A 25,496-nucleotide genomic window follows, 5' to 3' on the forward strand; every position below is an offset into this window, starting at 1 on the left:
CGATCAGATATGGCGCCCACTGCTCTGGTAGTAGTCTCTCATGGTCCGCCACCCTCTCAAACACGGCCAGGAACGCCTTGACGTCAACCCCCCGGAGTCATCTTTTGCAACGCCCCTCTCACGGTTTTCCTCACCTGGGTCTCATAGCTTTGGCCTGGAGGTGGTGCGGCTTCTCCGATACGGAGGGCCTCCGCCAGGAGCGTCATCTGTTCCTGCTGCTGTCAAAGCTGCATCTATTGCTGTTGAAGCTGGAACTGTTGTACTAACAATTTGTTGGTCTGCTGAGCTTGCTGCTGAGGCATATTCGCCTGCACCAGTTGCTTTATCAGCTCCTCCATGTTGCCGGACGAACCTTGCTGGCTGGCGGCCTTCACCCAGGACATATACGTTTTCCTGTAGCAGTCACACTGCCCCTTGGGATTTGTGCCCGCATTCTCCACCAATCTGTGACAGATTAGCTCTCGGGCCGGCGCAGGTTCACACAGGAATGCAGTCCGCAGGTTCAAAAACAAACTGGTGGTTTATAAAATGTCCATAAACCAACCAGGAAAACAAAACATAACAGCCTTTTTCTGGCACAAAAGGTATAACAGAACAAAACTCAAAATAACCCGTCCATATGCAGCACGGCTTCAGCCGTTTAAATGTAGTGCTTCTCTCCGCCTCCAGCAGACTGAGCAGCACATGCAAGGTCTGCTCACCTTGCACAACACACAGCACACTGAGACAGGTGCACCTGTCTTAAATCAGGCCTTCCAAGACCTGGACTGGAGGTAAGTGAGCAGCTGACCCCCCCCCACCCCCAGCTCTTTCAGCTGCTCGTAAAACCCGGCCCTTTAACTCCCTCTCAGCACTATGTGTGCTGGAGCCTGCTTCTCCGGGTCCTACATCACCGAAGGTTGGTACTTCGGGGACACATACCTCCCATCCATGACCTGTCCGGAAGCCACCTTACAGCGCACAGATACGCACACTTCGTACACGCGCGGCTCTGCTCCGTACATCTCGTACACACGTGGCTCCACTCCGTACACCTCGTACACACGCGGCTCCGCTCCGTACACCTCGTACACGCGCGGCTCCGCTCCGTACACCTCGTACACGCGCGGCTCCGCTCTGTACACCTCGTACACGTGCAGCTCCGACCGTACACCTCGTACCAGCGCGGCTCCGCTCCGTACACCTCGTACACGCGCGGCTCCGCTCCGTACACCTCGTACACGCGCGGCTCCGCTCCGTACACCTCGTACATGCGCTGCTCCGCTCCGTACACCTCGTACATGCGCGGCTCCGCTCCGTACACCTCGTACACGCGCGGCTCCGCTCTGTACACCTCGTACACGTGCAGCTCCGACCATACACCTCGTACACGCGCGGCTCCGCTCCGTACACCTCGTACACACGCGGCTCCGCTCCGTACACCTCGTACACGCGCGGCTCCGCTCCGTACACCTCGTACACACGCGGCTCTGCTCCGTACACCTCGTACACACACGGCTCTGCTCCGTACACCTCGTACACACACGGCTCTGCTCCGTACACCTCGTACACACGCGGCTTCACTCCGTACACCTCGTACACACGCGGCTCCGCTCCGTACACCTCGTACACACACGGCTCTGCTACATCCACACTGTAAACCCCTCCTGACCCCACACATAAACTTCAGCTCATCCAGCACCATGACAACCAGCACAGCAGAGTCCTGCATCCACTGAGGCCCCTGATCATGTGACCCCTGACTCCTCCCCTCCTGTGACCTCATCACAGCTCCTGTGTGCACAGAGCAGCCATATATGTGGTGGCGGCTCTGCAGGTGGAGGTATGTGGAGACTCCCATTACTGGGTGCAGGGGGCATTAACCCCTTCAGCACGGAGACTCTTTTGGGGTCTTGTGTTGCCCCTTTATAAGAATCGTAAGGTTTTTGTTCTGTTTCCTGTAATAGATACATACGACCCAACTATGGAGACTCATAGTACAGGACCCCTTTACTGGCCCCACAATGTAATGCCCCATTATGCCCCTTATGCAGAATGTATGATGCCCCCACACAGTGTAATGCCCCATTATGCCCCTTATGCAGGATGTATGATGCCCCACACAGTGTAATGCCCCCATTATGCCCCTTATGCAGGATGTATGATGCCCCCATTATGCCCCTTATACAGTATGTATGATGCCCCACACAGTGTAATGCCCCCATTATGCCCCTATGCAGGATGTATAATGCTCCCACAGTATAATGCCCCCATTATGCCCCTTATACAGGATGTATGATGCCCCCACAGTATAATGCCCCCATTATGCCCCTTATGCAGTATGTATGATGCCCCACACAGTGTAATGCCCCCATTATGCCCCTTATACAGTATGTATGACGCCCCCCACACAGTATAATGCCCCCATTATGCCCCTTATGCAGTATGTATGATGCCCCACACAGTGTAATGCCCCCATTATGCCCCTTATGTAGTATGTATGATGCCCCCCACACAGTGTAATGCCCCCATTATGCCCCTTATGCAGTATGTACAGTGGTGGCCAAAAGTATTGGCACCCCTGCAATTCTGTCAGATAATACTCAGTTTCTTCCTGAAAATGATTGCAATCACAAATTCTTTGGTATTATTATCTTCATTTAATTTGTCTTCAATGAAAAAACAAAAAGAGAATGAAGCAAAAATCAAATCATTGATCATTTCACACAAAACTCCAAAAATGGGCCAGACAAAAGTATTGGCACCCTCAGCCTAATACTTGGTTGCACAACCTTTAGCCAAAATAACTGCAAACAACCGCTTCCGGTAAGCATCAATGAGTTTCTTACAATGCTCTGCTGGAATTGTAGACCATTCTTCTTTGGCAAACTGCTCCAGGTCCCTGAAATTTTGAAGGGTGCCTTCTCCAAACTGCCATTTTGAGATCTCTCCACAGGTGTTCTATGGGATTCAGGTCTGGACTCATTGCTGGCCACCTTAGAAGTCTCCAGTGCTTTCTCTCAAACCATTTTATAGTGCTTTTGGAAGTGTGTTTTGGGTCATTGTCCTGCTGGAAGACCCATGACCTCTGAGGGAGACCCATGACCTCTGAGGGTGACCCAGCTTTCTCACACTGGGCCCTACATTATGCTGCAAAATTTGTTGGTAGTCTTCAGACTTTATAATGCCATGCACACGGTCAAGCAACCCCAAAACATCAGGGAACCTCCTCCATGTTTGACTGTAGGGACCGTGTTCTTTTCTTTGAATGCCTCTTTTTTTTCCCTGTACACTCTATGTTGATGCTTTTTCCCAAAAAGCTCTACTTTTGTCTCATCTGACCAGAGAACATTCTTCCAAAACGTTTTAGGCTTTCTCAGGTAAGTTTTGACAAACTCCAGCCTGGCTTTTTTATGTCTCGGGGTAAGAAGTGGGGTCTTCCTGGGTATCCTACCATACAGTCCCTTTTCATTCAGACGCCGACGGATAGTACGGGTTGATATTGTTGTACCCTCGAACTGCAGGGCAGCTTGAACTTGTTTGGATGTTAGTCGAGGTTCTTTATCCACCATCCACACAATCTTGCGTTGAAATCTCTCGTCAATTTTTCTTTTCTGTCCACATCTAGGGAGGTTAGCTACAGTACCATGGGCTTTAAACTTCTTGAAGACACTGTTAACGGAAGACACAGGAACATTCAGGTCTTTGGAGATGGACTTGTAGCCTTGAGATTGCTCATGCTTCCTCACAATTTGGTTTCTCAAGTCCTCAGACAGTTCTTTGGTCTTCTTTCTTTTCTCCATGCTCAATGTGGTACACACAAGGACACAGGACAGAGGTTGAGTCAACTTTAATCCATGTTAACTGGCTGATTTAGTTATTGCCAACACCTGTTTGGTGCCACAGGTAAGTTACAGGTGCTGTTAATTACACGAATTAGAGAAGCATCACATGATTTTTCAAACAGTGCCAATATTTTGTCCACCCCCTTTTTTAGGTTTGGTGTGGAATTATATCCAATTTGGCTTTAGGACAATTCTTTTTAGTATTTTTTCATTGAAGACAAAATAAATGAAGATAATAATACCAAAGAATTTGTGATTGCAATCATTTTCAGAAAGAAACTGAGTATTATCTGACAGAATTGCAGGGGTGCCAATACTTTTGGCCACCACTGTATGATGCCCCACACAGTGTAATACCTCCATTATGCCCCTTATGCAGTATTTTTGATGCCCCACACAGTATAATGCCCCCGTTATGCCCCTTATGCAGTATGTATGATGCCCCCACACGGTGTAATGCCCCCATTATGCCCCTTATGCAGTATGTATGATGCCCCCACACGGTGTAATGCCCCCATTATGCCCCTTATGCAGTATGTATGATGCCCCCACACGGTGTAATGCCCCCATTATGCCCCTTATGCAGTATGTATGATGCCCCCACACGGTGTAATGCCCCCATTATGCCCCTTATGCAGTATGTATGATGCCCCCACACAGTGTAATGCCCCCATTATGCCCCTTATGCAGTATGGATGATGCCCCCACACAGTATAATGTTCCCACAGTACCTCCTGAGGTCCTGCAGTTGGAATAAGTCCTGAGGTTTTACAGTTGGAATAATCCCTCTGGAGTTGGTTTTCCCTCTGCCTGCTCCCCTACATATACCCTCGAGCATGTATACATGCATGTAGGGGAGCAGGCCTTACTAGATATCGAGGCTTTGTACAGTAATATATCGCATGAGGATGGTATCAGTGGAGTAAGATGTTTATTGAAATCGATATCAATAGAGTGTACTAGACATAATGACTTCATGGAGGATCTTCTGAAATTCATTCTTACTCATAACGTCTTACTTTTTGACAGGAAGTACTTAAACGAGCTCAGGGGTACTGCGATGGGGAGCCCCTGTACCCCCTCATCTGCTAATCTATTCCTGGGCTGGTGGGAGGAAACCAAAATACTCAGTGATGATTATAAGTGGTGGCAACCATATATTGGGGTATGATATAGATATATTGACAACATTTTTATCATCTGGTCAAGGACGAGTGAACAATTTCTTTAATTTGTCAGGGAACTCAATATCCATAGAGTGGCCCTTAGATTTATATCAGAGTTTAATTATTACCAGTTGCCTTTCCTTGATGTACCAATCAAGAAAGTACGGGATGGGAGCCAGGGCTGTGCAGTCGGTAAGCCAAACCTTTGACTCCTACTCCTAAATTTCCATGACACCGTCTCCGACTTCATGACTCCGACTCCCTCATACATGGCTCATGTTTAAGTGATTTACAGTAGGACACATTTTATTCGTTCTCCCATGACCGCACCACGAGAGAGAGGATCTGCCCATCAAGGACAGGAAACCTACAGGTTAAAAAGGGCGGCGCCTCTCTCTCGCCTCAGTTTAGGTTTCCTGTCCATGATGGGAGACCTCGCAGGCTTACCTGCAGAAGATGGTCTCTTTCCCCAGAGGGAGCCACAGGGTGCTGGATGGAGCTGTCTGTCCTGGGCCTCTGGAGACGTCACGGCAAGGCTCATTGGGGCACCTCCGTGTGCGTTGCGGCAGGCAGTACAAGGCAGGAGATCCGGGCCGCGCCGGCGGGGCACGTGACAGGCGCGGCCCTGTGACGTATTTCCGGTGCGTCGGGGACGTCACCGGAAGTGGGCGGAGCTCTCGCGCGCAACCAGGAAGTGTGCGCGAGCATGAGGACGCCGAAGCCACGAGGAGGACAATGTCAGCTGGGCAGGCGGCGGTGAGCCCACCTGGGGAGGGGGGGGGGAACCACGTGGGAACAATTAACTCCCTCCTGGGTTCGAAAAAAGAAAAAAACCCACACATGGTACCTGGTATGGCCAGTATAAAAGAGTCCTGGCAACATACAGAGGTGCTTCCCAGCCCATTGTTACCTTGGTAGACATGGGAGATTCATAGGAGCAGCTTTCACCTCAGCAAGAGCAACTGCTGCAGGAGCAGCCCTCTGGGGAGCCCTCACAACTGGTGGTGCAACGTCATTCCCGGTCTGGGTCTAGTCGTTCAGCTAGGAAGTTCACCACTAAGAGCAGAAAAAATAGTCCGGTTCAGCGTGATTCCCCGCCGGTTATGATGGATTCTTCTGCTTCTACGGTACCAGATATTCTGTGGGGTAAGTGGAATCTTCGTGGAAGTTCTACTAATAGTTTCCTTCTCCTTTTTTCTTTCTATAAACTCCTCTTTAAGAGCAAGAAATGTTGAGCTAAAATGAAACATAAAGAATGTGCCTTATGCAGCAATCCGCTCCCAGATGCATATAATAAGAAATTGTGCCAGCTGTGTATTAACAAAGTAATGACGGAGGAAACCCCGGGGTTTTCCCTGGACCTAAAGACTTTAATTAGAGAGGAAATAGGCAAGGCTTTGCAAGGCTCAGAATCTACTCATATTTCTCGGGAACCTGAGCCGGGTTCAGACTCTGACATATCTGACATTTCCTCCTCCGCTCTCTCTTCTTCTGATAGTGAATCGGATAGCCAGTGTTTTCCTCTCCAGGAGGTTGATTCCTTGGTAAAAGCTGTCCGGTCTACCATGGGCATTGTAGACATGAGGGCAGAAAAGTCTGTGGAGGACGTAATGTTTGGTGGATTAGGTCAGAAAAAGAGAAAACGTTTTGCCGTGAATACAAGAGTAAAAGACCTCAATGATAGAGAGTGGAAAAAACCCGACAGGAAGGGCAGTGTTCCTCCATCTTTCAAGAGGAGGTACCCATTTGAGGATGCCATATGTTCCTCTTGGTCAAAAGCACCAAAGCTGGACGTTGCTGTCGCTAAAGCGGCAAAAAAGACTTCCCTCCCGTTTGATGACATGGGAGCATTAAAAGACCCCCTGGACAGACGAGCCGATACCTTCTTAAAAGGTGCATGGGAGACAGCTGCAGGAGCACTGAGACCAGCAGTAGCAGCCACCTGCACATCTAGAGCCCTGATGGTTTGGCTGGAACAGTTAAACAGTCAGCTAAGGGATGGTGTCTCTAGGAAGGAGATTATTTCTTCCCTTCCACTGGTTCAGGGTGCAGCGGCCTTTCTTGCTGATGCGTCTGCGGACTTAGTCAGATTGGCAGCAAAGTCATCAGCTCTGTCAAATGCGGCTCGACGAGCGCTATGGATTAAATGCTGGCCTGGGGATGTACAGACAAAGTCCAGGCTGTGTACAATCCCTTGCGAAGGGGAATATCTCTTTGGCCAGACTATGGACGAATTATTGGAGAAGGCCGGAGATCCTAAGAAGTGTTTTCCATCAGTACCTCTACCCTCCTTTAAGAGATCGTTTCGGAAAAGAAAATTCATCCGAAGAAGATTCTTCAGGGAACCGGACAAGTCCGAAGAAAGAGGTCGAAAAGGTAGAGGCCTTCTCTTTGGTTCATCTCCAAAAAATGAGCAGAAGCCAGGGAATGCACAATCAGCCCAGGTGGGAGGGAGATTGTCATTATTTTTCCCAGCTTGGGAACAGATTTCTCATAGTAATTGGATTTTGAGCCTGATTAAATATGGTCTAAAATTTCAATTTCAAGCTTTTCCTCACAAGAGATTCATGATTGTTCCCTCTAGTTCCTCCCCAGAACGCCAGACTGCCCTCGTATCGGAAATTCAAGTCTTAATAAGGAAAAACGTTCTGATTGAGGTTCCGGATTCAGAAAAGGGTCTCGGATTCTACTCCCCGCTCTTCTTGGTCCCAAAACCGGATGGGAGTTTCAGGACAATTATAAATCTAAAATCCTTAAATAGCTTCCTTAAAGTAGACACTTTCAAAATGGAATCCTTGAAAACAGTAATAAAGTTGCTTTTTCCCCACTGTTATATGGTAGTTCTCGATCTCAAGGATGCGTATTACCATATTCCCATTCATAGTTACTATCAGAAATACCTGAGGCTGGCCATTGAAATTGAGGGGGTGGTTAAACACTTTCAGTACACTGCACTTCCCTTTGGGTTAGCAATAGCCGCGCGAATTTTCACCAAATTAATGGCAGAGGTTATGGCCCATATAAGAGAAAGAGACATTCTAATAATCCCTTACCTAGATGATCTCCTGATAGTGGGAAACTCTTTTGTTCAATGCGAGGCCCACCTTCGGGTGACCATGTCTTTCTTGGAGGGCTTGGGGTGGTTTCTAAATTTGGAAAAATCTAGATTAACTGCACTCAAAGCTCAGCAGTATCTGGAGGGTCATGTTAGATTCTAAAAAACAGTTATGTTATTTATCTGAAGAAAAAATCACAAGAATCCAGGGTTTGGTAAGACAGTGTATGGATAAACCCTCTATGTCACTCCGTAAAGCCATGTCGCTATTAGGGACCTTAACCTCGAGTTTTTCCGCAGTTCGTTGGTCACAATTTCATTCAAGGGCTCTTCAGTGGGATGTATTGTATAACAACTCAGTCCTAGAGGGACATTTAGACCGTGAGTTTACCCTGTGTCCTCGGGCCATACATTCCCTTCCATTGGTGGTTATGACACGATAATCTTTCTAGGGGGGTCCCCTGGGAGTGTAAGCCGACGGCAGTCTTAACTACAGATGCGAGTGCTGCAGGTTGGGGAGCTCACTTCAATGGGAACTTAGTTCAGGGGACCTGGTCAAGGAGTGAGATACAGTTGTCATCAAATGTTAAGGAGCTTTTGGTGGTGGATTATGCGTTCAACAAGTTCCTTACAGGGCCAGCATGTCCGTATACTCTCGGACAATCAAGTCTCAGTAGCTTATATAAATCACCAAGGGGGAACCCGCTCAAGAGACTTAAAGAGGGTAGCGGACAGACTTCTTCAGAAGGCAGAAGATCATTGTCTCTCCCTTTCGGCTATTCATCTAAAAGGGAAAGAAAACGTCACAGCGGATTTCCTAAGCCGTATTTCCATAAAAGAGGGAGAATGGTCCTTGAATCCTCAAATCTTCTCCAGAATTGTGGCAATGTGGGGTCTTCCGACAGTGGACTTATTTGCGACAAAATCCAACCGGAAGGTGACAACATTCTGTTCCCTAGACCCCAGAGAAGAACCCCTGACAGTGGACGCCTTTATGGTTCCCTGGAAATTCCCTCTGGCATATGCATTTCCTCCCATGATCCTGCTTCCAGCAGTTATAAGGAAGATCAGGGCAGACAGGGCCAGAGTAATACTCATATGCCCCTTTTGGCCAAAAAGACCGTGGTTCCCTTGTCTCCGAAAAATGTCCATATCAGATCCCTGGATCCTTCCGGAGATTCCGGACCTTCTCACTCAGGGTCCGGTTTCCCATCCTCCAGCCTCGAGTCTCCATTTGACGGCGTGGAATTTGAGAGGGTGCTGTTAACCAACAAGGGATTCCCCGCAAATGTAGTAAATACTCTCTTGTCTAGCAGAAAACCCGTTACCACCCGCATTTATGCTAGGACCTGGAGGAAGTTTTTATCATTTACTGAATTTAAATCAGAGGAGGGGCCCCCTATTGGGAAAATACTAGAGTTTCTGCAGCGGGGCTTAGAATTGGGGCTTACCACTAGTACCTTAAAAGTACAGGTGTCGGCTTTGGGAGCTTTGTTTTCTTCCGATATTGCAGCTAATTATTGGATAGCACGATTTATAAAAGCTTCCTTTAGGTGTAGACCCATTATCAAAGCAAAATCCTCTCCCTGGGATTTGAATTTGGTCCTAGAGGCCTTAACTAATCCTCTCTTCGAGCCCCTAGATTTAGCCTCCCCAAAAATTATTCTCCTAAAAACAGCCCTGTTAGTGGCCCTGACTTCAGCCAGAAGAGTGAGTGACATACAGGCTCTTTCCATATGTCCGCCATTTACTCAGATTCTGGATGATAGGATTGTATTAAAACCTGACCCAGCCTTTCTTCCAAAAGTAGTCACTCGGTTCCATAGAACTCAGGAGGTAGTTCTCCCAACCTTTTGCTTTCCCCCCAAAAATCAAAAAGAGGAGAGGCTACACACTTTAGACGTGAGGAGGTGCGTACTCAAATACCTACAGATTTCACGCAGTTTTAGGAAGGATAATTCCCTATTTATATGCCATCAGGGGGCTAGAAAGGGTTGTAAGGCCTCCTTTGTTTTGTGCACCTTTGGGAGAAGTTGGTGAAAGTAATGTACTTAATGTAATGATGTGTTTATTGTAACTAACCTTGGCGGTCCTCTCATGCGCTGTTAACTAAACTGAGGCGAGAGAGAGGTGCCGCCCTTTTTAACCTGTAGGTTTCCTGTCCTTGATGGGCGGATCCTCTCTCTCGTGGTGCTGTCATGGGCTCCGAAAAATCCCGTTACCGGTAAGTAACTAAGGCTTTTCTCAGCTAAAAGTCTAGACTCTTAGATCAGGAATAGGCAAGACATTTATAGGACATTTCATAACTTTCTCAAATTCTTATGAAAAAATATTCCTCACAAACTGCATTGAACTACTGTACCCAATTTATTATATATTTTAGGCGTCGGAGTGGGTCCATTTTATACCGAATCCACCAAAATGGGCACCGACTCCGACTCCACAGCCCTGGTTTGGACCCTAGGGACACTCATCTACCATAAACTATTAAAGTGGGATAGCCACCACTGCATCCTACTAAAAAAAAAAAATATATCCAAGGGCCAATGTTTTACAGTTGAGAAGAAACTGCTCTAATGTCACAGATATTAATATACAGGCAATAGACATGAACACCAGATTCAGGGAAAAAGGTATCCACAGTACATTTTGGATTCCGCACGATTGTTTGCTGAAGAACAGGAGAGAGAGACACTTCTACATACCTAACCAAGACGCCAAGAAAAATATGGGATAACACAAGTAATAGGAACTTGTGACCATATCTTTAATATCCTCAGAAAACACTAGGATGTACTTGTGGCCGACCTGGACCTGAGGGTGCTTTGTGATCTGCTCCCACAATAACTTTCAGAAAGGGTTAGTCAATTAGGGACCGTTTAGTGCATAGTTTCTAAAAAAAACTGCACCCAAGGGGACATGGCTGGATAGAAGAATCTGGTTTCTTTAGATGTGTAGAAAGTTGTACATGTAATTGGATGAGACCATGTAAGTCTTTCTCGAGTTCCTCTACAGGTGAAACCTTTTTCCAGAGGGATTATTCCAACTGTAAAACTTTAGGACTTGTATATGTGGCCACATGCACCTACCTCCTAGGTTATGTAAGCACGACCAAGAAGCAGTCTAAGAGGAGTGTCGGGGGGGGGGGGGGAGCATTTGGGCGAAATACGACATGGTTGGGTGTCACGGGTGTGTCAGAGGTGACAGACAGTCGCCCTGCAGGGGTTTGCAGGAGATCTCCACGTTTGGCAATGCAGACAGCTGCCTAGATGAGAGGCTGTGTTTAGGACCCAGATTCTACCTCCATTTAGTCTGGGTGTATATATCTCTGGTGTGTCTATGTTGGCGTCGCCGGGTATACTCATTTCTACTTGGAACTTGGCTGAAGCAGTATCACGTCCTCTTTGGAGTCTTGAGGCCGTGTGCCCTGTTGGAGTTTCTTCTAAAGCGAAGTTTTAATTCCCCTGTGTTGTCTTTCCCTTTTGTCTTTAGAGTGCTAGCGGAGGTTGACTAGTGCTCATCTCCTTCCACCCCCAGCTATAGCCTTACGACAGGGATAGTTGGGCGAGGCATGTGATGGGCGACAGCTGCGGAGGCTGTATAGAGACGTTAGGGGGAGACAGGGTGATGCTAGTCCAGATTAGGAGGTCACCTCTTCCCCCTTTTCCATAGTGTCTGGGCTCCCTTTCCCTTTCTCCTCTGTGTTGCACTCACGCCTGGCGTGATTCTTTGTGTTACACTCACACCTGGCGTGACATTGGGACACCCCATTAGTGAGACACATGAACAGTGCACATTGAGGTGAAACAAGAGACATCTCCTTTTGCATCATTGAGGTGGTTAAACCCAATGTGAGAGGTGGTGATCTTAATAGATGTATCCTCAAAAAAGAAAGTGAATGTATTTCCAGACTGGATTCACTAGGCCCTAAGGGACTGAATGAGCAAATTTCCTATGCCTGTTTTGTATGAATACAGGCCCATTCTGGATTACATTTTAGGATTTTATACTCTACCCATTGCTACTCAGTTCCCTGTGAACGAGGTTCACATATTGTTTTACTTCATCAAGAGATCTGAGCTTCTATATCAGAATTATTTCTTATCAGTTATATCCCAATTATACTATTTAGTAACTAACAAGTGTGGTGTTCCTTGTATATCTCTAATTATGCAATAGGGGTCAAATATGACCATTTAGGAGTATACTGTGGGCCACCATCCCATATATTTTGTAGTGATAAAGTAGATCCACATGCCGATTGCATGATGGGAGGATGTGCAATACTTGTTTTTAGTCTCCCATGATACTGATCTCAGAGAGAGGATTTTTCTGTTGGTGGAATGCAATCCAATACCATATGCGCTCCGGTGTGGAACGCAGACATATGGGCATGCACATTTGTGGACAATGATCCTAGATGGAATGATGACTACGGGCATGCGCAGTCACAGGTACGAGTTTCACGGCAGCAATCAGTTTATCTGGTGTTTCAGCATAAAGCACGTCACTTCCGGACATGCACACTAGGTGATGGACATTATCGAACCTCTAGCTCATGAGAAGTAGCGTAGGTGCAGTATATTATTGTAGACAGACTCTATTCTGTATATCCTGTGACAATTCACCTCTAGGAATGGGAATGAGCCTCATAGTCTGGGAGGGGTTTTGGATGAAGTGGGATATTTAAACATGGACACCTGGCTATTAGGCACACTATGTTGAACATCATGAATTATCATCCCTCTATCAAGCCTCCTAATGAACCTGTTGGGAAAATGCATTGAGGCGGATTATTGAAACATTCTCTGAGTACCATACCCTTTCCTTTATACATATTGTAGGGGTTTTACTCACTGGGGCACTATAGGAGGAAAACAGGAGGCATGTTCTTAAATTTCATGTGGGTTTATTACTTCATAAACCCAGAAGCCAAACAGAAAAGCAAATAGCCTTTAGATCAGGCAAACAAAGCAAATGTCCTTAGCAGGTCTCTACTCAGCCAGGCCTGTGTGGCACACAAGCTGGAGTAGCGTCCAGTGTCTTGGCTTGGTCTGAAGACAAACATACACAGTAGGCCTTCTACCTCCAAACACACAGACTATGTGCCAAACAACTGCCTTCATTTTATAGGCTGTTAACCACACCCAGAGATGAGGTATGTGGGTAGCTGGACCCGCCCATTCTCTCCTAGCTACCTGTAACCCGGCTCCCAGGTGCACCAAACGATCCTCTTAGTGCTTATGTGCTCTAGAGAAACACTCCGGGTTACATCACACAGACCAGCCATCTCTGTGACACATACCTCCCATCGACTACGCGACCATTAGCCACCTTACATACCCCCTCCGCCTAAACCTGTGGGCTTGACACCTTTTACTACCAGACAGGGGATTCTCGAGAGAGCATCGGCATTACCATGTAGCTTCCCTGCTCTATGTTCTACAGGGAAGTAGGAGTCCTGTAGGGCTAAAAACCCGAGGGTGACTCTGGCATTTTTTCACTTGTTTCCCTCATCCATCTGAGTGGAGCATAGTCGGATAATAATCTAAATTTTCGACCTAACAGTACGGTAAGGTGTCCACCGCACACTTTATAGCCGAGCGTTCCTTCTCTATGACCAAATAATTTTTCTCGCAGGAGAACAGCTTTCTACTCAGGTAGAGGACAGGGTGCTCCTCCCCGTGTATCTCCTGGGAAAGGACTGCTGCTAACACGACATCTGGGGCATCTGTCTGGAGTATAAACTCTTTCTTGAAGTCCGGGGCAACCAGGACCGGTTGCCTACACAGAGCCAGTTTCATCTTTTGAAAGGACGTCTCCGCCTCTGCTGTCCACTTGGCTTTGGCTGATTTTGTCCCTTTAAGGAGGTCAGTCAGGGGTGCGGCCATCATGGCGAAGTTTGGGATGAATTTTCCTGTAGTATCCCACGATTCCCAGGAAGGCTCTGACTTGCTTTTTCGACACCGGTCTCAGCCAATTTTGGATTGCTTCTACTTTAATATTTTTGGGTTTTATCTTGACTCTACCCACTACATATCCGAAGTACTTGGCTTCTTATTTCCCCATGCCATATTTCTTCGCGTTTATTGAAAACCCCACCTTCCTCAGAGCATCAAACACAGCCTGAATCTTTTCCAGATGACTCTCCCAGTCTGGACTGAAGATAATAATATTGTTCAGGTATGTTGCAGCATATTTCTTATGGGATGCAAGGATGCAATCCATAGCTCTCTGGAATTTTGCAGGGGCCCCCTACAGTCCAAACGGCATCCGGGCATACTGGAAGCATCCGTCCAGCGTAGAAAACGCAGTCTTCTCTTTGGCTACCTGTGCCATGGGGATCTGCCAATATCCCTTCGTCAGATCCAAGGTGGTTATGTGCCTTGCTGGCCCAAGCCTCTTGATCAGCTCGACGACGCGTGGCATGGGATATGCATCAAATTGGAAACCTCATTCAACTTCCGATAGTCGTTGCAGAATCTCCACTCACCATTGGGATTTGGGACCAAGACAATCAGGCTCGACCAACTGCTCTTGGATTCTTCAGTGACACTGAGCTTCAGCATACAAGCTACCTCTTTGGATATCAACTCTTGTCGGGCCTCAGGTATCTGATAGGGCTTCAAGTTCACCCACACATGTGGCTCCGTCAGAACCTTGTGTTCTATGACCCTTGTGCAGCCCGACAATTCCGAGAACAGATCCCTATTCTTCTGCATCAACTCCCAACACTGCTGTTTCTTGGCCTTCGTTAGCGTTTCCGCTATTGCGACTCCTCCAACGTCACCTTCTAGCTTGCCCAGCAAGCATGGAGCTTCCACAGCCTCTCTGTCTTGCCACGGCTTGATGAGGTTGATGTGGTATATCTGGTACGGCTTACGTCGTCCCGGTTGATGAACCTTGTAGTTCGCTTCACCCATTTTTTCCACCCTTGCCACATGGCCAAGAACTTACTTTCCACCATAGTAATTAGCATGAGGATTCCGGTCTCCCGGATTGAATTGCCTCACTCTGGCTGACTGGTTGTAGACTCTGGCATGAGCTTCTTGTGCCTGGAGGAGATGTTCTTTTACAATGGGCATCACCTTCACAATCCTCTCCTGCATCAGAGCAACCATGCTCGATGACGCTCCTATGGGGCGTGAATTCGGCTTCCCAGATTTCCTTTGTGACATCCAGAAGACCCCGCGAATGTCGGCCATACAGAAGTTCGAATGGCGAGAACCCTGTAGAGGCCTGTGAAACCTTTCGGTTGGAGAACAACAGATACGGTAGGAGACAGTCCCAGTCTCTTCTGTCCCTTTCTATGTCCTTCCTCAGTATACTCTTCAGAGTCTTGTTAAACCTTTCGACTAGGCTATCCGTCTGAGGATGGTATACTGAAGTCCTCAGTTGGGAGATTTGGAGGGCTTTGCATAACTCCCTCATCACCTTACTCATAGAGGGAATTCCCTGGTCAGTGAGTATCTCCCTTTGGTAAGCCTGTTGGGGGAAAAACATGGACCAACTCACGGGATATATTCTTTGCGGAGGAGTTTCTCAGTGGAATCACTTCAGGATAGCGTGTGGCATAGTCCAGGATAACCAATATAAATTGATGCCCACAAGCAGATTCAACAAGGGGACTGACCAATTCTCTCGAACGGCACTTCAATAATGGGCAATGGCACGAGGGGACTTCAAAAGTGAGAGGTGGGGTCGGTTAACTGGCACGTAGTGCAAGACCTGCAATACTTAAATATTTCCCGGTGACATCTGGGCCTATAGAACCTTTGTAAAAGATAATGCCTTACCAACAACAGATGCAGCAAGCCTCCATGATAAAGGCGGGGCTAGCACATGTGCAAAATACTGATGCAGACAGCCACTCACTAACCTACCAATTCATGGAGGGGGGTGGCTGTCTAGTATTATATATGCACACCGATGGAGTCTGCATAGGGCGCCAGTCACACAGATAAGTGTGGTGCACAGTTTCTGGCTTGCAGCTTGTTGATGACGCCCATACTATTAGATCAGGCCGGCTGCCCAGCACTATATACGTGCACCCCCACAAGACAGACGCCCCAATTCACCCAGCCAACACTAAAGAGGCCTGGCCTCATCCTGCAAAAAAATGTGCAAAAAAGATGAAAAATAGCGTAGAAGATAAATACACCACATGAGGTGTTGGTCGATATTTTGGCCAAAATACACAAGCTCACAACCCAAACGTCAAGGGTCCTCATACTTGCGAGTCCTAACACTAAACATTAAAAATGGTGAACATTGGACATAATTTCAAAAAACATCACAGTAAGGCTGTATGCCCACTATGCGTTTTTTAAGCGTTTCCGCAGCGGCAATTCCGCTGCAGAAACGCTTAAACGCTTGGTAGAAGGTCTGTCATGTTCCCCAGTGATAATCCCATGTGCTGTGCACATGCTGCGGAAATTTCCGCTGCGGATTATCATTGCGGAAAAATCCACAGCACTACCAATTATTTTGCGGAAGCGCGGCATGTTCGCCGCCATTGACTTACATTGGAACGCATGGAATCCGCATCATTGCATCTGCAGATGCGGAATCCATGCGTTTCAATGTGCGGATGGTACCCGGGTTTGGAGAAGAGGAGACTCTCCTCCGGACCCGGGTACCATAGAACCTGTAAAAAAAAGAATAAAATAAAAAATATACATTATACTTACCTTCTGATGGCCCCCGGTGTCCTTAGCGATGCGTCTTGGCTTGCTGGCAGCTCACGATGGTCTGAAAAGGACCTGCCATGACGTCAAATAGTCATGTGACGGGTCACGCGACCGCTGACGTTGGCAGGTCCTTTAGTCTACCGCGAGCTGCCGGCAAGCCAGGACGCATCGGATAAAGACACCAGGGGCCATCAGAAGGTAAGTATATATTTATTTTTTACCATTCTTTCGGTCACACTATATAAATCCATGCCGGTTGCATGGATTTATATAGTGTGACCAAGTTGTCAAGCACTTTCCAAGTGATGTTAAAATCGCTTGGAAAGCGCTTGACAACCCGCATGCGGAAATGCTTGTGAAGAACGCTTCACTTCCATACAATCCGCATGCGTTTTTTCTGCCAAGGAGATGCAGAAACGCTCAGGAAAAAATCCAGAGCATTTCTGCATCGTGGGCACATAGGCTAAAAGATAATGCCTTACCAACACCAGGTCAGATTACCAATGCACTGCAGGATGCAGTAAGCCTCAATGATAAAGGCGGGGCCAGCACATGTGCCAAATACTGATGCAGACAGCCACTCACTAACCTACAATTTCATGGAGGGAGTGGCTGTGTAGTATTATACATGCACACCGATGGGAGTCTGCATAGGGCGCCAGTCACACAGATATGTGTGATGCACATTGTCTGGCTTGCAGCCTATTGATGACGCCCATACTATTAGGCTGTGTGCCCACAATGCGTTTTTAATGCGTTTTTGCAGTTGCGGAAATGCATTAAAAATGCATGTAGAAGGGCAGCAATGTTCCCCAATGATAATCCGCAAATTTAATTTCCGGTGCGGATTATCATTGCGGAAAAAACGCAGCACTACCAATTATTTTGCGGAAGCGCTGCGTTTTCGCCGCAATTGACTTGCATTAGTACGCGCCAATTCCGAAAGACTGCATCTATACTTGCGTAATTGGCACGTTCTAATGTGCGGATGGTACCCAGGTGTGGAGGACAGGAGACTCTCCTCCACACCCAGGTACCATTAAAAAAGCTATAAAAAAGAAGAATAAAATAAAAAATAAATATATACTTACCTTCTGGTGGCCCGCAGTGCACTCCTCCTTGCTTCACGGCACTTAGCGATGGAATGAAGGACCTGCTCTGACGTCAGAGTCATGTGACGGGTCACACGACACTGACGTTGGCAGGTCCTTCAGTCTACCACTGCCGGCAGCCGGGACCGAGCGAAGCAAGACAGCGCAGGCCATCGGAGGGTAAGTATAGATTTATTTTTTTACATTCTCTCAGGTCACACTATATAAATCCATGCTGGTTGCATGGATTTATATAGTGTGACCAAGTTGACAAGCACTTTCCAAGTGATGCTAAAATCGCTTGGAAAGCGCTTGTCAACCCGCATGCGGAAACGCAAGTGAAGAACGCTTCACTTCCGCATGTCCCTGGCAGGAAAAAGACATGTACAATCCGCATTCATTTTTTTCTGCCAGGGAGATGCAGAAACGCTCAGGAAAAAATCCTGAGCATTTCTGCATCGTGGGCACATAGCCTTAGATCAGACGGGCTGCCAAGCACTATATACATGCAAGCACACAAGACATATACCCCAATTCACCCAGCCAACACTAAAGAGGCCTGGTGGGGTATTTATCATGTGGTGTATTTATCTTATACACTATTTTTAATCTTTTTTGCACATTTTTTTGCACTATGCATCACACATATCTGCGTGACTGGCGCCCGCCCTATGCAGACTCCATCGGTGTGCATGTATAATACTACACAGTCACCCCCTCCATGAATTTGGTAGGTTAGTGAGTGGCCGTCTGCTTCAGTATTTTGCACATGTGCTGGCCCTGCCTTTATGATGCAGGCTTGCTGCATCCTGCAGTGCATTGGCGATCTGACCTGGTGTGGGTAAGGTATTATCTTTTACTGTGATGTTTTTTGAAATTTTGTCCAATGTTCACCAATAGAACCTTTGCACGATCCGTTCCTGCGTTTTAACCACTCCCAGATGTCCCCCCAAGACATGTGAATGGGCCATGTCCAACACCTTCCGTCTAAAGGGGCCCGGCACTATTAACTGCTCCACACTCTCCTCCCTCACTTTCTTGACCCGGTACAACAACTCCTTACTCATCATAAAATGGGGAAACCTTGTGTCAGTCCCTGACTCCTGTGCAACCCCATTTATAATAGTGACATTATTAAAGGCTTCCTTCAGAGTTAGGTCCCTATGTTGGGCAGACCCAAAATTCTCGCTGGTCACCCCTAACTCTGGAATTGCAGACTCAGGGGGCACTACCTCCTCATCCCCCACAAGGACACAAAAAGGAAACCTGTCTGACTCTGGGTGTGGTGATACCTCATTAAGGTTAATTTTTTTCTTATCTGAGCCAGCGAACTCAGAACCCTTCCTCCACAGATCCCAAAACAAGCAAAAGTCCCAGCCTATAATAATAGGGTGCAGCAAGTCCTGAACGACGCCGACCTCGTGGGACTCTGTACCGTGGGCCATTTCAATGTCCACTCTGGCCCGTAGGGTAGTCTTTAGCATCACCATGAATGCGCTGAATGCCGACTTTTTTCCCCGGGATAATTTGGAGAGGGTCACCAGGCTCCCGGAGTCTAGCAGTGCCTTTACTTCCCATCTGTTCACCTTCATGTGACATGCTTGTGGCCTCTCGCTGGATGGACAGTTCACACTGCAGGCCGGATAAGCATAATATGAACAACGTTGTCCTATGCTGCAGTCCATCGGCTCAAGGGTCAGGGGACAACGGGCGGCTATATGGCCTGGGCCGTGGCACCGCCATCAAACAACATCACCTGTATGGACCTTGGGCACCACCTCCCTCGTCCATTTGGACCTTGGAAGTCCCACCACCTTTTGGGCCTGCACCCCCTGTTGGGAACTCCAGCATGTAGTGGGCTGCCTTCCCAAGGAACCTTCAACCCCCTGGTATCTCTCGATCAGTCCGACCAGTTCATCCGCATACCGGGGATCACCCTGGGCAACCCAAGGCTGTATGGGCCTCGGCATGGAGTGCACAAACCGGTCCATCACCACCCACTCTACCATCTGCGCAGGCATTGAGGACTCTGGCTGCAGGCATTGAGGACTCTGGCTGCAGCCACTTCTGGACCAGGTGCAGCAGGTCAAACATTTGGGACGGAGGTGGTTTGTTCTGGTGATACGAACCCACTGTGCCCTGATAGTCATTGTCAACCCCAAGCGTGCGAGAATCTCACTTTTTAGCTTGCCATACTCTTTGGCATCCTGGAAAGCTAAATCATAGTACGCCTACTAGGCGTACTTCTGGGGCTCTCCAAGTCAAGTATGGCGACAGTACCTCTGCCCACTGCTCTTGTGGAAATTTCTTCCTCTCGGCCACCCTTTGAAACACCATCAGGAAGGTCTCAACGTCATCCCCCGGGGTCATTTTCTGCAAAGCCCATCATACCGCCTTCCGGACATGGGAGTCCTCAGTCGGACCTGGGGTTGGAGCGCTCATCCTGTCCTGGATGGCGGTTGCCAGAAGCTGCATCTGCTGACGTTGTTTCTGCTAGTGCTGCTGGATCTGCTGTAACTACAGCCTGTTGGTCTCCTGTTGATGCTGCTCCGACTGGACCAGGTGTTTCAGCAGGTCCTACATTTCGTCTGGCGATGCTTGCTGGCTTGCAACAGACTTCACCCAGGGCATGCAGTCCATCCTGTAGCAGTCACACGTCTCTGCTGGTAATACTACCCGCAAGTCTAACACTAATTGTGGAGGTTTTACTCACTTGGGTGTGACAGGAGGAAAACAGGAGGCATGTTCCTTTAAAAGTTCATGTGGGTTTATTGCTTCATAAACCCAGAAGCCAAACAGAAAAGCAAATAGCCTTTAGATCAGGCAAACAAAGTAAATGTCCTTAGCAGGTCTCTGGCCAGCCAGGCCTGTGTGGCACACAAGCTGGGGTAGCGTCCAGTGTCCTGGCTTGGTCTGAAGACAAACATACACAGGAGGCCTTCTCCCTCCAAACACACAGACCATGTGCCAAACAACAGCCTTCATTTTATAGGCTGTTAACCACACCCAGAGGTGAGGTATGTGGGTAGCTGGACCCGCCCATTCCCTCCTAGCTACCCGTAACCCGGCTCCCAGGTGCACCAAACGATCCTCTTAGTGCTTATGTGCCCTAGAGAAACACTCCGGGTTACATCACACAGACCAGCCATCTCTGTGACACATGCCTCCCATTGACTACACAACCATTAACCACTTTAGAATACTTTGATACATATCTGGTTTTATGATTACCCCACGGCTGATTAAAGGGAATCTGTCACCCCCTGGGACTTATCTGACCTCTAATATTGGCATACAGGTGATAGAAATGTGAATCTATACATACCTTTATGCCTCATATTAGAGGTCTGTTTGCTGAGAAATGGCTTTTTATTCAGTGAAGATTCTGATGCTTGCTGGCCGTGGGGAGTGGATTCCCTATAATAAATACTCACTTAGCCCCATTCTTCGTGCAGATACTAATAAATACAGGACCTATGAGATTTTTACCATATGATAGTTGGATAGTTAGGGGTGTATCATCCATAGCAGCAGCCCACAGGGCCACTATGGTGCCCGTGAAAAAACACAGAATTTGAGCTTGGTTTAAGTTGGTATCCATGCAGCACATAAATGCATGTTTACTATGGCCATAAATCAGAAAAAAAACCTTTAAGAAGAAAAATGATCATAAACCCTGCTGTAAATAAATAAATAAAAAGCAAAAGTGCATTTAAATAAAATAGGGTTCCTAGTAACACTGTTTTTGATCAAAAATAGCATGAAAGCTATCCCACCATGGTAAAATGAACCCATTCAGGATAGTCCTACTCTGCTTAATATTAAAAAAATTACCATGTATCAAAGCCTCAAACTTCTGTGTGTGAATCAGACATGAGAACTAACGTGATAGAAGATTACAGTCCGGGGAAGACGGGAAACATTCATATAGACGGCCGGTGGAGATGTAGTCAGTGAAGAACTCTGGCTAAATATGTTTGTAGAGCCGTAGTAGAAGATGAAGATGTCGTCGTCCTCCTCATGAAGTAGTTATTTCTCATGTCACGTGTAATGAATATCTCCTGCAGTATTGCTAATGCCGATTGCAGTGTCGGTAAATGAGACGAGAATTAGCTTTATGGAAGATGAGTCTTTGAGAAACGTATTCAGCTACAGACTCCAAGGAAGAAACTGCTTGTTGTCTGTGGCCTAAAATATATAGGTTTTATTACTAGATGTAAAGCAGAAAACGAAATACTGTAAAATAATATATCTCCTCATATGTTTCCCCTTATTATCTCCAGTAATTGTATTATTACACAATATCAGATCCTCTCAGTGAAGATCTTCTATTTAAGAGAATTTTCCTTATGGACCCATCAAAGATGGATATGGATAGAGACAAGATGGCAGAGAGGATATTACACCTCACCCTAGAGATCCTCTTCCGTCTTACTGGAGAGGTGAGAGATTCTGATGACATCACATTACATCATTCTTATCTATGGGAATAACAGATGAACAGAACTGGAGAGGTGAGGAGTCTGGAAATGTCTGTAGTGAGATTTATTTATATGTCTTTCCATAACCAGGATTACATATTAGTTAAGACCTCTAGTGAGCGCTGTCAGGACCCTGTGTCTGAGGGATGGGAAAGACCCCTGAGCCCAATCACAGGGCCTCCACCTCACCCCCTGATACATGAGGATATCAATGACCAGAAGATTGTAGAACTCACCTACGAGATGATTGAGCTGCTGACTGGAGAGGTGACACTACTTCGAATGCTGGGACTTTATACAGTAATGCTATGAAAGGATCGGGGGGATGACTGTATCATTGTATGTGTCAGGTTCCTATAAGATGTCAGGATGTCACTGTCTATTTCTCCATGGAGGAGTGGGAGTATTTAGAAGGACACAAAGATTTGTACAAAGACGTCATGATAGAGGTTCCTCAGCTCCTCACATCATCAGGTAATAGACAGGACTAAATACACACGGCCTATAATTATCTGTATGTAAAGAATAAATTCCGTCCCTGTATGTGTTTCTTCCAGAGCTATCCAGTAAGAGGACAACACCAGACAGATGTCCCCATCCTTTTCTTCCACAGGACTGTAAACAAGAAGATCCCAATGTTCCTCAGGATCATCAGGTACATGGAGAGAAGGTGTCATGAGATCTCCCCTATGATGTGTAGACGGCTGTGAAGGTCTTGTGTTCAGTCTTGTTTTATCCACCAGTATTATGTGTTTTCTATTTGTGTAATGAGAACGGTGGAGATGGCAGGATTAGAGTTGATCATAGATGTGACTTCTCATCTGTTTGTGACTTATACAATATTTGTTTCAGGGTGAAGATCTCACCCATATTAATACTATAGAGGCATATGTGAGGGGTGATGAGCGGTGTAAAGAGGAGATTCCTACTTATGACTACCCAGGTGAGTAGTGACCACTAAATGCAGAGAAGTTACAGATTCTTCTCAGTCACCGGCTGTGGCTGCTTTATCGGTGGTGTAGTCCGGCCGTATCACAATCATATGATCACCATTTTGCCTCTAGACCACAACATTCTCTTCCACCCAAAACTTCAAATGATTTTGGGCATTGAAACCCTTTTCCATAGAACTTACAACCTGGAGGATCCACCTACTCACTGTGATTAGGAGACGTTACCTGCCCAGATCTGTAAACCACAAAGCCAGAAAATCACTTAAAAAAATATTATGATAGGCCTGTAAGAGAAAGTGGAGGGTAATGATGCTGTTGGCTTCCTAGAACCCTGATATCTTATTGGATGAATCTACCTTCTCTCCCTTCTCTGCTGCTGAATGTGCTCATATGGTCCCTACAAGACCAGGTCCAGTCTTTCTGGCCAAACTTCACTTTTATGATCGACAACATTAAATGTGCAGTGAGGACCAAGTGTGAATTTCTGTACAATAACAACAAAGTTTCCCTTTATCCTGACTTTTCAATTTCTTTTAAAACCGACTAATTTCAAACCAAATTGTGATAAACTACACAAAAAAAACATTACACCTGTGACCCGTTGTATCTTTAAGCTAAATTTAAGACTCCTCATCTCTTCACTATTATAAAAAGTTCTCTTTAAATGTCAATATTTCTTGAAACGTTATCTGACAGAAAATATTGTCCCTTACGATAGTTTAGATTGCCAAGAGCCACCGAGCCCTATACTCTAATTACCACAGAGAGGTTTCACCACTAGTTACTCACTACTTACTGATGAAGACTGTTGAGTTTGATCATTTCAGTAGATGTGTTATGGTCTATACTCACAGTTTTGACTATAGTAGTTAGTGCCCAAAATAGTCTGATTTCACCCCTTCCTGCAGCCAGTTTTGTGTTCCTATCTAGGCCCATTTTTCAAATCTGACGTGTGCCACTTTATATGGTGACTAGCTACTGAACTCGTTCTACGCCCGGGTGGTGAGCATTTTTATTGGTATATGGTCTCCCATGCTGGTATGTGTGGTATGTGCTGCCCCCCTCCTGGTATTTGTGCTGCCCCCATCCTGTCCCCACCATCTTATCCTGGTATGCATGGCACCCTCATCCCCAATCCAGGTATGCGTGGTACCCCATCCCTCATCCCCAATCGCGGTATGCGTGGCTCCCCATCCCCAATCACGGTATGCTTGGCTCCCCTCATCCCCAATCGCGGTATGCGTGGCTCCCCTCATCCCCAATCGCGGTATGCGTGGCTCCCCTCATCCCCAATCGCGGTATGCGTGGCTCCCCTCACCCCCAGTCGCGGTATGCTTGGCTCCCCTCACCCCCAATCCCGGTATGCATGGCTCCCCTCACCCCAATTCCCGGTATGCGTGGCTCCCCTCACCCCCATTCCCAATATGCGTGGCTCCCCTCACCCCCAATCCTGGTATACGTGGTACCCCTCACCCCACAATCCTGGTATATGCATGGTCCCCTCACCCCACAATCCTGATATGTGTGGCCCCCTCATCCCTTCCACACTGTACACACAAACAAAAAAAATAAACAGTTATACTCACCTTTCTTCTCTGTACTCCAGCGCTGCAGCGTCCTGTTCTGCCGTAGGCCGGGGGAGGAGAGTGGCGCCATTTTGCTGAAGACACACTGTAAATGTGTCTTCAGTAAAATGGCGAAGGATAGCGCTATGTGCACGCGCCGATCCGACGCCTCACTCCGCCCCCGGTCTCCGGCCAGAAGAGAGGCGCCGCGGCAACGCTCCTCCTGGTCAGGTAAGTATGCAAGTATGGCGCCGGAGATCGCGGTATGCGTTCAGTGTCTACACATACCGCGATCTCCGGCGCCATACACCTCCTCTTACCTGTAACAGCTGGATGCCTGCTTCTGTCTGGAGCCAGACTGCGCGTCACGCATGCGCAGTCTATCGAGGCTTCGGACAGAGGGACTCTTAGCCGATTATATTATAGATAACTTTTGAATTCTTCACAAAGGATTATAGGAAACAAATGGACCTTACAAATAATATTCTAACTTCTCTTGCATCTGACAATACCCTGTATGCAATTGTACACTACTGTCTGGGCACATGGCAGGTTAAAAAGGGAAGGAGCGCAATTTAGCTATTTGAATGCAGATTTTGCTGGGATAGTGTGCAGACACAATGTATTGGGGGCACTGTTCGTTGTCACCTGGCAGCTCAAAAGATGGCTAC

The 25,496-nt window shown here is 47.1% G+C and overlaps 1 protein-coding gene across 1 annotated transcript in view; it reads left to right on the forward strand.

Moving 5' to 3' along the window:
• Window positions 1-1,755: 1,755 nt before the first annotated feature.
• LOC141182887 (uncharacterized) overlaps window positions 1,756-25,496 on the forward strand; it is a 40,936-nt gene continuing 17,195 nt past the window's right edge. Inside the window, exons 1-6 of the mRNA XM_073661005.1 lie at window positions 1,756-1,822; window positions 22,110-22,268; window positions 22,398-22,574; window positions 22,658-22,781; window positions 22,865-22,962; window positions 23,160-23,250. Coding sequence (XP_073517106.1) covers window positions 22,176-22,268; window positions 22,398-22,574; window positions 22,658-22,781; window positions 22,865-22,962; window positions 23,160-23,250 — 583 coding nt within the window. The 5' untranslated portion in view covers window positions 1,756-1,822; window positions 22,110-22,175. The remainder of the gene's footprint in view (window positions 1,823-22,109; window positions 22,269-22,397; window positions 22,575-22,657; window positions 22,782-22,864; window positions 22,963-23,159; window positions 23,251-25,496) is intronic.

The sequence above is a fragment of the Phyllobates terribilis genome, unplaced genomic scaffold (genome assembly GCF_046119375.1).
Source record: "Phyllobates terribilis strain yellow unplaced genomic scaffold, ASM4611937v1 Scaffold_36__1_contigs__length_13169755, whole genome shotgun sequence".
Lineage (NCBI taxonomy): Eukaryota > Metazoa > Chordata > Amphibia > Anura > Dendrobatidae > Phyllobates > Phyllobates terribilis.